Raw genomic sequence first — 14,759 nt, 5'->3', positions numbered from 1 at the left:
ACGTATCAGGTTGTTCTCTTCAAGTCTTTTCCATCCTCTTTGCTCTTTGCTTTCAATCCCTCCACAGCAGCTCAGCAAGGAAACACCTCTGGAAATTTTAAACTAAAAAGATTGTAACTTTAGAATATTTCCACTTGTATTAATGGAGCCAGTCTGCTAAAACCTCAAATTAGCTTCAGATTAACATTGATATATTTGTTCATGGCACCCAACTGAGCCAGAAAATGAATATTATTCATGCATTTGAATGTAACTGCCTGTTCAAATTCATGTTAATCTAAACATTTATAGGGAAATGATATCAATCAACATTCACAGGTAATTTAAAAAATACAAACATCAACACTGTCAACAAAGGCTTGTCCATAAATGAATGGATCACGGCATATTTTGACTGACATCCAGTGTCTTACTATCAGATCTGCAGTCGTTAAAAAGGCAACTAAAGCAGGACATTTACCTGGACTGCATCCCCTGACAGTCCTGTAATATTACAACGTAGTACAATAACGCAGGCTAAACAAAAAGCCATCACGTTTTTCATTTTGCTGTTTTGAAGGGAGGTTTTTCCAATAAAAACAGCAGAATGCCGATGTGTGTGTGTGTGTGTGTGTGTGTGTGTGTGTGTGTGTGTGTGTGTGTGTGTGTGTGTGTGTGTTCCAATTCAATCAATTACGTACTGGATTGTGGGTACTTTAAAAAACTTTAAAAAAAAGTAATTCATGCATTATTCCACTAGGTGGCGGTCTAACGACATAGAAGAAAGATTCCTAAAGAAATACTGCAGATTCTCTAAAAGGCAACTTATTACAGTGAAATGAGTCAGGCGTGTTGCAACACATTCATTGTAAAAACAAATAGATGAATGAATGAATAAAAACATAAATTAATAAACAAAATGAGGGAATCTCCTGACACTAGCTCATTTTAAACTCAGATCAGTGCCTGAACAGAAGAACTTCGAACATGAAGCAGGATATGGAGCGATGAGGTTATGTTCTGACAAACATCGTGTCTTGATCAGAGTGAATTCATCCATTTACATGTCATTCATCAAAACATTACTCAGTGCATTGTGCCCCACATCCCACCCCTTCATTTCCTGTGTCAAACCTGCTTTAACGGTAGAAGATGATGACTGGGAACACGACTCATATGTAGCTACACTACCTGTATCTCAGGTAGATGCAGGCCGATGCATCAGAGTATCGGTACCTGATCAATACAATTAGAGGATTTCAGCCTACTGGCATTTTGAGTTTTGATGTAGTTTTTGCACTTTAACACAAAGCAAAATAAAACGCTATTCTGAATTATAATGCAGATAGTTCATTCCTACCTTTTGAGGGATCGAGTTGATTGGACTTATTTGATGCATGCTCATCACAAAACAACGTATGAAAAACATCCTAGCTGACGAGGTTAAGGGTCGGGAGGCTGATGTCTTCAGGCATGTCGATCACTGTGCAGAACAACCTTAATGATGGGAAATGTATAATTCTACCCTTCGGCTCAATTAAGAGTGCTGCGGAAGAGGAAGGCAAAGCCACAAGGTCACTCGTTAAATTCCATTTATTATATATTTATATATGGGTTATAAACATCACAAAATAGAAAGTCCAGGAGGGTCTTGCACAAAGATATATATAATCAAGTAAAAGAGCAACCTTAGATTAGTCATCAATGGCAATGGAAGCAGGCATGTCATCATATCTGTGTTCAGTGCTGCAGCTGTGTTAGGAACATTCTCATGTTATAATTTATGTTTTAGTGCAAACAAAGTCTTTGCAGCTCTCGGCTGGGATTATTCAATATTAATAATAAAATAGGATTTACAGTATAGATGTTAAGGTTGCTCTTTTATTGCATATTGTTTAAGAACATACTGTGGTATTAGTTACAATAAGGTCTCAGGGTTATGATGTTCAAATTATCTAATATTCAATATATATATATATATATATATATATACCTCTTACATTTCTAAGCATCAAATGGTATCTCATTAACATAATAAATGTAGTCATAAGCAATATCAATATTAAAATACCTGAATATAAATAACATGCTTTGAGCAAAATAATTGTTCATTTACAATGGTAGTTCAAACAAATAAAGTCGGGAGCTGTCGAGCCTTTAGAGACAGCTAAACCTATACATTGCTTTGTGTCAAATGCTTTTTTTTTTTTTCGACTGAAGGCCACTTTCAAACAAAGCAATTTATACGAGAATGACATCAAGTCTTATCACGAGATGAAATAAGTTCCAACCAAAATTTTGAATGAAGTGGGGAAAAAACAGGTGGTTTGATTGTACTTCTTCGTCTATAAATGAATAACTAATATAGCAATAATGAAAAAAAATACCCACACAACTACAGTATACTTAGGAAATAATACTTAAGTACTAGTAAATAATTGTAATATTACAACCAATGAAACAAGTTATAGTATAAATTTCTGCTATAACAATTTCCGAGGAATCAATAGTGGATGACTCTTAGAATATGAGACCTGGCTGTGGTGCCATCTATGATGTGGTGGCAATGAGATGTGTACTTCATAAATATTGTGTGCTTCACACATTGTCTGCAGAAACCGCACAGATCATACATGTTCACATCTTAAACACCTGGATAACTGGGTTTGTGCCTAGTCTACATGCAGGCTATTAACTCTTCAGAGTGCAACAGGATCAAAACAAGCCAATAACAACATAGGGCAACTTCTAAAAGTGTGTGTGTGTGTATATACTGTACGTGTGTGTGAGTGTTTGTGTGTGGCAACAGAGTGAAATAAGAGAAAGACAGAAAGAGAGATTGGTCACATATATCCACATATGTCCAGACCAGTGTTGAGTCTGCTAAACCACATCATGTATTTACATTATGTACATGTAGTGTAGCTGACATCATTATCGTTTCTATTTAGTGCTTTGCTATATAATATCATCCAGAAGGTGAGGCGTGCCCACCCAGTCCAGTGTTCTCGGCTCGGACGCAGCCATGATCATGCACATGAACTGTTTCCCCGTTCTCTTATCTATGGGGTAAATTGTTGTTGGAGTGAACCTTTTGTTGCTCTCCACAAACTCGCACAGCTGATTGTAGATTTTGGGATACTCGTGGCGAAGGAAGACTCCCCTGGTCCTGAGCTCACGCTGGATATTGACAAAGCACACCTCTCTGGCTTTTCTTCCCTCCTCCCCCTCCTTGTCAATGTCCGGTGTGCCTGGAGGCGGAGTGAGGATGAGAGTTTCCATTTCACTGTCCTTCTTGAGTACCTTTTTGTCAGGGCTTGAGGAGGCCAAGGACACCTTTGCATATTTTCGAACTGTTGGTGCTTGGACCCTCGGTGAAGGTCTGTTAGGCACTAGTTCACCAACAGCTATGGATACATTCAGAAGGAAACATTCATTGGGGTCGTACTCGTTACCTGCCAGCTGCAGCTCCTTGCAGTATTCACCCAGGTTGTCCTTGAAGCCATCCAGCTCTCTGAGAGATAAGTATGTGGGAGACATGAGGAGGCTCTCCAGCCCAACTTGCAGGAAGTTGTCAGCTGTCTCTGGATTAGCAAACCCCAGAAAGAGAACGCCTCTCCCTCTTGAGAGGTAGCCAGCTTTAGCAACGCGAGAGAAGGCTTTGTGGATCTCTGAATTCTCTCTGCAGAACTTCAGAGAGTGTCGGCACACGCTGTTGACGCGGCCGTACAGACAGGTCTCTTTGTGGGTCTCCCAGTCGTCCCTGCGACAGTTTCGAGAGCAGTAAAAGGTGTAGCAACTGTGACAGGACTTGAAGTACAAGCAGGCGTTGAACATATTCTCAATCCGGTTGCACTTCTTGTTAGCGCACACCATAGCGTCATCTTCATCTGTGCTGTGGTCTGGAGAGCATTCTTCTGCGCTCCTTTGAAAAGCATCACATCCACTGTCAGGGTCTTTGATTGTGTCAGGGCTGGATTTAGAGGATGGGAGCTGCGTGTTCAGACATCCTAAGTTTTCGAGTCCAGAAGTATCTCTGTCTTTGTCGTCATCTTCAGTAATGAGCTGTTTCAGCTGGTCTAAAAGGTCCTCACTGGACTTTCTGCAAGTTGGTGGTTTGTAATCAACGACCAAATCAGCTAAGAGTTCGTCCAGTTGTTCCAGACTCTGCTGGAGGGAGAAGTTGTTGTGCTTCCTGTCTTTGCTTATGTCCGCTGTGTTGGACGGCTGCTTCTGATGCACAACTCTCGGAGATGGCGTCTTTTCACCATCGAGCATATCCCAGCTGACAGAGTGTGCATCGCGTCGCTTGTTGTTGCCGCCACTTAAGTCATTGTCCGTTATGGTGATCTCAGGAGTAACAAACCAGTGCCCGCTCTTGGTGCTCCTCCATGGATTGCTTGAGGCCCTCTCTAACGAGTTTTCAGAGAGTGAAAGGGCAGCGTAGCGTCTTGGTGAACTCGAGAGGTTTAGTATGACAGGTTGAGATGTAATGTCAGAGGATGCTCCTTGCCTCGCTTGTTGGAACAGGTTCTCATAGCTTCGTCCACGAGGCACTGATTGTTCTCTGTCATGCCGTGGATACAGAATATTGTCCCAAGACTTGGAGTGGTTTTTGACCTCTGCTCCTAGTCTGCTCGTCTCCACACAGCTGCTAGTAAACCATGGGGGTATGGTAGGGTCTTGCCTCACTCTTGGTGGTGTGTGCTGTGAGGAGTGGTTAGAGTAACCAGATATACTTGAGCGATACCAGTCATCTGAAAAGGCCTGGGACATTCGAGGGCGTCGACGACCCTCTGTATGATATGGCCTTGGAGGAAAGTACAGCTCCTCAGGAGAGCCGTACGGTTTGGAATAAAATAACCTTGAGCTACTCATATGGTATGGATTGAAGCGGCTGTCCTCTCCATAGTACGATCTAGACATTGGAGTTTGAGAAAAGTATGATCCTGCCTCACTGGTTGAATAAGGCCTACTGTACACAGATTGTGCTGGTTCTCTGTTGGAAAGGTGGTCTGTGTAATACGACCTGACAGGGAGGCTGTGCACCCATCGAGTCCTTGGATCATACTGACTTGTCATTGTACTACCGTGACTGGTTAGACTGGAGCGATCATCCTGAAAGTATGCTCTAGAATAGGGATGGACTGGGTACCGAACTGGGTCCTCTGTATAGAAAAACTTGGTTGGTATGTTTGGGTTCGAGAAAGCTCTTTGCTCTTGGCTCAGATACGGTGCTGTTGGTGACGGCATTCTGTGCATGTCTAGATGCTGGTAAGAGATAGGAGACATGCTAGTGGTGTAGTGGTATCCTTGTCTAAAATCTCCACTGTAGCATTCACTCGGAGTGGGCGTTGGTGAGGAGACAATCTGTCGTGGTACATACAAACCTCTACTGCTACTAGCCTGGGAGTATCTCTGCCAAAGATGCTCAGTCCGTACATTGGGAACCTGCCTAGCTGTGTGCTGCAGTACCGCAGCATCCGGTTTAATGTCCACGCGGCACCTGACGTGAGGCGTTATGGCTGGTTTATCTGGTTTATCCTCCTCAAAACAGTCTGAAACATAGAGGGGTGAATGTGGCTGCAGTTTGATAGGATGCACATCATTCAAAAAAGCCCTGTTTGAGTTGTAGGACTCTCGATGTGTTTCAGAAGTCCTTAAGATGTCTGATGCAGGCGGAGGTGCGTCCCTCCCCTTCCTGGCTCCTGGAGGAGACACTGAGATGGGCACCGGAGTGAGGGTGGCCTTAATTCTCGGAGCGCTTTTAGATCTCGTTCTCTTTTTAGAGTCGGACCATGTAAGGTGGCTGGTTTTGTCCTGGGTGGTGTGCTGCTGCTGCTGCTGCTGCTGCTGCTGCTGCTGCTGGAACTGCCTGGTGTTGAACAGATCGGGAGATGAAAAGCGAAGGTGTCCCGGCTGATCCAGCCCATTCCACATTAGATCTTTGTTCAATGTCTGATGCTCAGCCCTCTTGTATGGGTACTCCATTGAGGAAGAGAAGGACTGCGGGTCATCCAGTGACTCGATGAAGTCAAAGCTGCGGCAGTGTCTTTTGTTGATGATTTCGGGTTTGTCAATCATTTTCAAGTCACATTGCCGGGAGGAGTGGAGAGAAATGGAGTGGTCAGCGAGGGGATTCAAAGTAATGTCCTGATATAGAGTCGATGCCAGTATATCAGGGGGATGCGTTCGTGTCATCTTAAAGGAGCTTCAATGATCTCCATTCAGTGTGATTCACGATCAACACAGCCTGTGGAAAGAAAGAGATATATTAAAAACCAATTCACCTCAGAGGCAGGCAGTAAACTGTTTGTTAAGTTGTGTAACGACAGTAAGATCAGTTTATATTTGATAAATCTGAGAACCAAATCCCTACACACATTTTGAAATCATTTTAATGCTTTTAATCTAAAAGCATCTACTGAATCTGTACAACTAGAAGGTCGTTGGCTCAATCTGCAGGACCGACGGGATAAATCAGCCCCTCCCTCATTAGCACCACTCAGGTGCCCCTGAGCAAGGCCCTCAACCCTCAATATGCTCGAGCGGAGCTGCTCGGCGGCCAGCGGATGAGATTGTGGTTGTACTGGGCAGCTTCCACAGGGAAGAGAGAAGCTTTCTCTCAATTAAACCTCCCTGACCACAACGCTACAACCACAACCGTCCCTGACCACAGCGGCCCGAGCACATGACATGTTCACCCGAGGTGACGGCTGCCTACGAACAGATGTAGTTGCTCATTTACTAACCGAGTTAATTTCAAGCCTACAGCCACAATACGACTTTGTATCCGAGCAACGTGACAAAAAGACATTATCTGAGTTAATTTTTAATTTTAATGAAACTGGAGACTGTGAGCTGAAAGGATCTATTAACATTATCTTAAAAACATAACTCGCAGCTATTATTAAACTATTTCTGATTAAATATAATTTCAAACAAATTGTAGTAATAAAAGTAATTTTATTGCGTTACTGCAGTAGTCTTGGTTTTCCATTAAATCCTGTAACCTATAACCAATTCCATGTTAGAGACCTCAACAAAATTATCACAAAAAGTTAGTTTGAGCTTCAGAAAGTGATTTTGCTCGTTTTTACATTTTCACGACACACAGCATCTGTTTCTCCGGTCTGAATTATTCACATCTTATGAATAAATAACACACGGACAACTGTTGTTAATCTCAGCTTAAAGAACATTAAGAGTATTTTTTAGGCCTTTGAATATTATCATGGGCAAAACAGTTTGATTTCAACAATGGATTTATGTGTCACACACACATGGGCTTTCTTGTTGGCGCCCACCCACGAGCTAACCCTGAGTTACCATCTGTTCACCGTGAAGAGAGAGGACTGACCAGCCATCTCCAGTCAGGTCTGCCCAACACACCTAAATATCACGTCTGTTCACACACGACGACCTCGACAGACAAACCAACGCTGATATTCACTGTTTCGCTTGACCCCCTCACAATTCCTCATTTCAACGACGCCTGTGTGTGTTTACCCTTCATCAAAAGAAACACAGCAGCTACAGCTGCAATTTAGGATCATCAATTCTGTGTACAGCTTCAGCTTTTCTTGTTGTAGCACGAGTATTTAAGCTGCAAACGTAATTCAAAGCATCTATCTGGCTTACTAAATTCAGCTGTTGAGCTCATTTTTCCATCTTTTCAAATCTGAAACACACAGATTAAATACTATTACCAGCTATTCTAACACCATTAGGACCATGGTGACCAGATGCCACTAAATAGGGAAAAATGACTTAAATCCACTTTACTTTCTATTCTCCCAGGGTTAAATGAATGAGGTGAGGTGTCAGCAGGATGCAGGAGCCTTGATGCAACTTCATTTTATTCCACAGTATAAAAATAGACCTGATAAGGTGAAGGATGTAGATGAACACTGAGTGAGTAGTTCACTACCACTACCTACGTGCCTCAAACAGCTACACAGCTTTCATACATTAATGGCTATGAACAATAGCTCCCACTATTGTTGTATGAATGGGTTTGCAAGGATAATGTAAAAATAGCTCTGCACAGCTAACGTGCAAATCCCAGCATGAGAGCTGTAGCATATAAATGCCACAAGAGATTCATAGAAGATCAGAGTTAATGGTGTATGTCTACAGTAGGTCACCACAGACGCACTTTCAAAGTCCCTGCACAAACATTATGAGGCTTTTTCTGCAGGAAAGTGTGTTTGATGGCACTGATTCAGGATCAGAGACAAGACAAAACAGCAGAGGACAGAACAAGATGCTGACTAACTGAGAGCATGCATTCCTTCCTCTGCTCATCTTCATGCTCTGAGGCTGTTCTTCAATTCACTTCCCAGCACAAGTGTAAAACCACATGCCACATACTGTCTCCATGGCTACAGCACACAGCAAAGAAACCATGAAACGCTGCTGGAGTTGCTCACTGAGGGCACGATTTCAGCCTAAAAACATGGACTCATGCGCAATGAATTGCTATAATGTTCTCCGTGTGGGCAAAATCCATCTGTGACACGCCACCACTTCATACTGACCTTATCAACAAACGGACCAATGACAGTCCTGTGATGTGTTCATGCAACAAAACGCTGCATTTCCCTGCGCTGTGGTTAAACTGGAGGATGTTGTGGTTGTGCGCGCGGTCTGATCACATTTGGATGACAATTTGTACCTAAAAACAACTTAAAAAGCCAAAGCTGTATTCTCTGCTACGCTTTTTCCAGACAATAACAAATGTGGTGCAGCTTCGCCTGAAGCCTCCCCACGGGGCCATACCGAGGCGCGTTCAGCCTTGAAGCCTCACCAAATACTTGCTCTAACGCACTTCAGCACCCCTTTTATTTTGGTGCTGCGGCACGGACGGCCCTCCATCCTTTGTGGCTGACCTGATGCCTTTGAGCCCGGAATGACATCATTTGCGGAGAGAGAAAGAAGCAGCGGGTTCAAAGCGGGACGGAGCCCGGCGGGGAGCAGGAGGAGGGAAGGAGTTCGCCTAAGTTTGGAAATGTTAAGGTTTCGCGAGTGAACGAGGGGCCTTACCGTCTCACCAGCGGGCGGATCGGATGCGGTGGACATGGTGAGGCGGCAGCTTGTTTTCCGCGAGGTGCAGCTTCAGCCCTGACGCACCTGCCGTGAGCCTGCCGGAGCCGCGCCGTCCTTCGCGCCGCCGCCGCCTTACATGTTGTCCGCTGCGCCCAGCGATGGTCTCACACCCGCTTCTGCCTTTGTGCGTGTGTTGTGTTTGTGTGCGATGGAGGGGGGGAGGAGGAGGTGTGTCTGAGCCTGCGCTTGTGCGCGTGCCTCCGGAGGCGTGGTTGTGCGTGTTTTTATGGGTGGGGGGGCCGGGGGTGCTGGAGGAGGCAGGGGTGGGTGTTCGGTCTCGGAGCAGCAATGCGGTCTCTCCGTTCAGCTCCGAACATGGAGCCCTGAGCGTGGCTGCGCGGGCATTTCCGGGGGAGCTGCTGCTTGTTTGCTCGTCCTGCAGTGTGAGGTGCTTTGTAATCAGCTTTTCTCTTCATGAGGCAAAGCAATTCTGACAATTACATTTTTAGAAAGTTTGCGCGCAGGCTGTGCAGAACTGGCCCTCTCCTCCACTCGACTGCTCACATCTTGTCTTCCTCCTACACTACTGAACATGCATTAGACATGGTAATGAGAAAAGCAATCCTGTTCCAACATACTGTAATTTTCTACTTTATTGTGATGGAAGTAGATGGAAGGATTGTTTTCATTATGCATTAATGTACCACTTATTTTCCTCGTCTATAAAATGTCTGTCATAATTTCCCACAGCTCAAAGCGACATCTTCAGATGCTTCAGTTTATCCGACTAAGAGCCAAAAACCCAAATACATTCATAAGTCTATCATGGATGACAAAGAAAGAGATCAAACCGCGTTACAGAAGCCTGAACTAGCAACTGCTCAGCATTTCTGCTTGAGAAATGACTTAATTCAGTGAACAAATCAGTAATTAAATTTCTATTGATTGGCTCATCTTTGCAGCTCTGGTGTGATGGACAGTTTATCAAAACATGACCTGATAACGACCTGGAGTCTGATGAAATCCGAGAGCTCGTACACAGACTCAGATTGGCACCTGATAAAGATGCCCTCGCTTGCATGTCGTCTGCGCTCTTTGCAATCTTGCCAGAGGAAAAATCGGTGGCGTCCTGCTCTCCCTAGCCTGCCCCGTGCCACACATATCTACCCCAGAGTCTCAGCTCGCCACAGCCTTCTGCATTGTCTGAATTGATGATGGGGACAGCTGGCTGTGAGCCCCAGCCGGGGGCATGTGACTGCCGCTGGAAAACTGCTTACTGAAGCAGTCTGAGGGCAGATAGAAATCACCACAGCTGAACTGTGCTGATCAGGCTGAAGATGGCAATGATACTTAGCTTTGACAGTGCTAGTTTTATCACAGGAAGGGCGGCTTCGCGCCGCTTCCGCACTATTCCTGCCTGCATCGTGGTTACAAAACACCACAGCTAACCGAGACTCCATCTGTGACATACCACGTGTATGAGATATGATTCAGAATGACAGTACAGTGGATCTCACATTGTGCGCCGTCCAGCATCCCTGAGAGTGGGATCTATCTGAGCATGTGTGACTCACCCTCTCCAGCACAGTGCATTGGCATCAGTTTGTGTCAGCTGTTGGTTAGCAGGCATAAGTGTCTGTCAGCTGGCTGCTAGCAGGTGTCTCAGGCACCTCGTAGGCTCCGTGTAGAGGAAATCAATGGCTCTCTGTTGATTAGAGGCCCCTCTGACAGGGATCAATCAGGCTTATACCGCCACAAAGTGACAACATTAAAGCAGAGCACTGCTTCACTCTGCCTCCACCGCTCAAACAAGCTTTCACGCCGCTCCGGCATATCCGCCATAATGAGCCATAAGGAAGAGTCTGGACGCTCTGCTTTGTTCCTACACTGTTCCCCGCTCATGTTGGCACAGTAAACATCCTTCAGTTCTCCAGCTGTCTCCAATTAACTCTATGTAAGATTAAGTGACTCTCTACAAACTTTCCTTCTGATTTCTGTGTTCCCATTGGAGGGAATTACATAAGAGATGCGAGGATGCACACACAGCCAGGCCCCATCGCTTACAAAGTCCAGCCCAAAATAGCTACTGTGGCAGGGTAATACAAAGCAACTCTCAGCTTCACTTATTTGGACTGTAATGATATGTCAGAGGAAGCAAGGAAAGCACATTAGACAGAGATGTTAAGGCATTTCAGCTTGACTGCTTCACAAGAAATCCCCAGGGATGCTAGAGATGGCGTCCCTGTAGTGTTGAATATTTCACACAGCCAGAATTAGACATCCTTCAGGACTGGGGAACCTCCACAAGACCATTTCATTCGGCCCGTGAGGCGGTTCATGAGTACGAAAAAGCAATTACTTTTTTCCAATGATAAAAGAAAATGACAGAAAATAGTAGACTAACACTTTCCTCCAAGTGGTCCCTGAATGCACCACACAGGTAGAGTTGATATCATATCATTGCAGGTGTCAAGAAAACAGAAGTATGCAGAGTGTCGAGAGAAATGGACAAACGATTTTCTTTTTGCTGAGGTAAAAGGCAAAAGTTAGCTTGCAGGGACGAGCTCGCGCGGATGAAAAAGGCTAATCTCGAGCATCATAGCAGCTCAAAACCTCCTAAACTGAGGTGCAAGGACAAATGCTCATGGATCAAGTAAATGGTCTTGAGTGGCGTTTGGATGCCCAACAAGCAGCTTTGACAGACCGCGCTCTGACAGACACGGTGTTGGCAGGTGTTGTGGTGAGCGAGCTAACGGCTAAGTGAAGGAGCGCCTTGTTGCTGCTGTGGAGCTGCGAGCACCAGACAAAGTGAAAGTTGTTCAAAGTGTCAGTTTGTCTGGAATAATTCATAGAGATGAAGAAAAACACAGTGATAGCAGGCGTCTGTGTGATTTGACTTTCATGGCGGACATGACCGTGAACCTCCCGGAGCTCCAGCAGCTTCTCAGCTCTCTGCTTTCAGCTGTGAAATCACTTAAAGTGATATTAAAGCTGTGGCAGCTGGAAAGAGGAAACACTCTGCATGTCCCTGCTTTGCAAGAGCAAAAGCTGCTGTGACATGTGAATATGCTGCTGGGTGTGAAACTCTTTCAGGAGTTTGGCGAGAGGTTTCAGGACATGAGAAGTCATCAGAAGGAACTGAACATGTTTGCTGTTAATGTGGAATCAGCTGATGCGTCTGACATGAACAGCATGAAATCAATGAGCTGCAGAGCAACAACCTGCTACTGAGAGCAGCTCCTTCCTGCAAAGATTCAGTTCTGCTGAAGACTGACTGACCCGAACCTGGAAAACCAGCTGCGAGCAGCATCATCATCCTCACTGTCACCTGACGTCAGACCCTCGTCAAAGAGAAGCTTTTCCAGCCATCGCCTCAGAGGTCAGTGTGATGTATGTGTTCTATAATTCAGAAAAGCTCTCAAAGGCTGTTCTAAAAATCGAAATGACTCTTGATAGGAAAGGTTCCCCCCGCCTGCCTGAGACAGACGTCTGTTTGAATGTGGGTGGTTCCTTGAGATCCTACAAGCCCCTTTCATACCCTGCATGAAATATGCAGATGCTCTGAACCAGTGGACTGGAGGCAGTGAGATGCAGCAGCAGCATGAATCTGAAGACTCAGTGGGAGATGCACCCAGTCTTCCCTTAATTCCAAATGAGCCCTGACTAAGTCCTCCACAAATTAAACCACCCAATCCTCTCCTTCCAACGCTCTCGCTCCAGACAAATTTACAGCTGCGATGGTCTTTATAGGCCGCATGCCACTCAGTCCGTGTGTGTTTTTGTGAGGATTTAGACGCAGCCAAGCGAAGTATTTGGATGCTTTTTTGGCTCAACGGGGAACCGAAGCAGCCACGATGGCGTTGCTTTGATTCCTGGTGGATCAGACTAGATTATATTCAGAGGATTGTTCGGCTTTTCCCGAATGCCTTTGAGTTACTGGTGTGACTCTTACGACTGCCGTCCTGCAGCTGATACTGCATCTCTAAAGGTGGAAGAAATGATTTCATGATCACTCCCTGAAGAAACCCTCAGCGAACGGGGCGCTCTGGATTGGACTTGAAGAACAGAATAAAATACTCATCTGAGTGTAATTGTGCTGTGTTTAATTAGCAAATGATGTTTGCTTTGGCTGCGCAAAAAAAGAGCATTCCCCTCCACTCCAAGTAACACAGACTTTAAGGTCCTCATAAACAAATTCATGTACGAGCCAAACCATTTGGGAGCGGTATCCATGGCAACCCACACCGAGTAGGAGCAAAAGAGACTGAATTGATTTCAAAGGGAACGAAGTAAAGTGCTGATGGGAGTCTTCCATGGAGACTGTAAAAGTCTACGTCACGGGGAGAAGACGGAGGGAGGCGAAAATTGCTTATAAACCCTCAACAATCTGCAGATGCACCGCGGGGGCAGGGGGGTGGGGGGGTTCAGCCGTGCAGCTTCACAAACATACAGTGCAGTGTCTCCTGCGTCCCTGATTATCCTCAGCAGGGATTGACAATTTAAAGTCAACATAAGGTTTAGCATAAGGAGAGCCCCTCTGGCAGGCCCACGCTGAAAATGAAACAGGAACAAAGGCCTGCGCTGGTGTGGGCTCGCTCACATCCTCCTCTCAGTACATGTAGGTCAAAGTAAGAATAGTGTAGATATTATTCACAGCTGCAGTGAGCAAACACAAACTCCTCTGTCCTGGTCTCTGGAGTCACAGTAAGACATCCCATGGTGAGTCTTAATTAAATCTTTACTATACAGTCCTCTCTCATCCTTCATCATCTGCCATTTTGGCTGAGGAATCACTCAGTCATGTGTGCAAGTTTATTAAAGGGGAACACAGTTGGAAGGAGGAGACGGGCCTCTCGGTGGGAGCAGTTTCTTTCCGAGGGCTCCTGATGGTGTGAATTATTTGTGGTTGTGCGTTGTCACTGTGATATTGTTATGTAACGGCGCAGAGACAGAATGCAGCTATATTACGGTTTGAGCAAACAGCTCCTGCTCAGTTTCATCACATTTTCAAACACTGATTGAGGTCAGCAGGAGGTTTTAGAAAGCAGGGCTGTCATTAAGGTCCCGCTATTCAAGACTGGACGGACAACAAATCTTTTGTGCCGCGGTTAGGAAGAATCAATGAGGTCCTTCTAAATATGGATATGTCTCACTCCCCGTCCCACAGCAGCACAATGCAAAGCAGTACTGACTTGCACTAATTGTGCGAGGCTGTAGGCCATGTATAATGGCTGCAGCAGGCACTGTTTCCCATAAAAGACTCCCCTCTGACTGCACAACAAAACATCTGAATCGTAGACTGACGTTCGCTTTTCTTTTCTCTTCATAAAAGAATGAGAAAACACTTATTCAAGTGTTGGAAATGAATGAAACAAATCCGCGCGGCTGGGATGTTCCCCCGTTCAAATCCCGCACAGTTTGCATGTCCACCCGTCAAATTACACATGCAAATCTGTTTTGACACTTAATGTATATAATTACGCATTCTGCTTGCCACTTGCAGCCATCCAGATGCACCTGTGCTTGCAGCTTCTCCGGGCTGCTTAAATGGGTCAGCTCTAGAAATATCCTGGCTCAGAGAAGAAGTCGTGAGTGCCCCTCCCCTTTCGTCGTCTCTCTGTCCGTAATGGAACAAAACTACTGCTGGCAATACCCTTGAAATCCTTTATTTGTGACCTGCGAGGTCATAGAAGTTTTATTAGACTGATTACACAACATCTAGAGTGTGACTG

General features: G+C 45.2%; 1 protein-coding gene across 2 annotated transcripts; it reads right to left on the bottom strand.

The window, feature by feature from the left end:
- Window positions 1–1,557: 1,557 nt before the first annotated feature.
- unm_hu7912 (un-named hu7912) lies at window positions 1,558–9,234 on the bottom strand. 2 transcript variants are annotated; one of them, XM_070963620.1, is made up of 2 exons: window positions 9,025–9,234; window positions 1,558–6,232 (listed from the first exon to the last, which is right to left on the bottom strand). In XM_070963620.1, the coding sequence occupies exon 2, from the start codon at window positions 6,178–6,180 to the stop codon at window positions 2,938–2,940; it is 3,243 nt and encodes a 1,080-aa protein (XP_070819721.1). In that variant the 5' UTR covers window positions 6,181–6,232; window positions 9,025–9,234; the 3' UTR covers window positions 1,558–2,937. The 2 variants fall into 2 exon arrangements, with proteins under 2 accessions (XP_070819721.1, XP_070819722.1); XM_070963621.1 differs by having other exon boundaries at window positions 9,112–9,222.
- Window positions 9,235–14,759: the final 5,525 nt, after the last annotated feature.

Source organism: Chaetodon trifascialis, chromosome 6 (assembly GCF_039877785.1).
Source record: "Chaetodon trifascialis isolate fChaTrf1 chromosome 6, fChaTrf1.hap1, whole genome shotgun sequence".
NCBI lineage: Eukaryota > Metazoa > Chordata > Actinopteri > Chaetodontiformes > Chaetodontidae > Chaetodon > Chaetodon trifascialis.
Note: the sequence above shows the minus strand (reverse complement) of the source record. Positions and strands in the feature narration are given on the sequence as shown.

Excerpts from the sequence above, each read along its gene's own strand:
- unm_hu7912 (XM_070963620.1), bottom strand. The coding sequence starts at position 6,180 with ATGACACGAACGCATCCCCCTGATATACTGGCATCGACTCTATATCAG.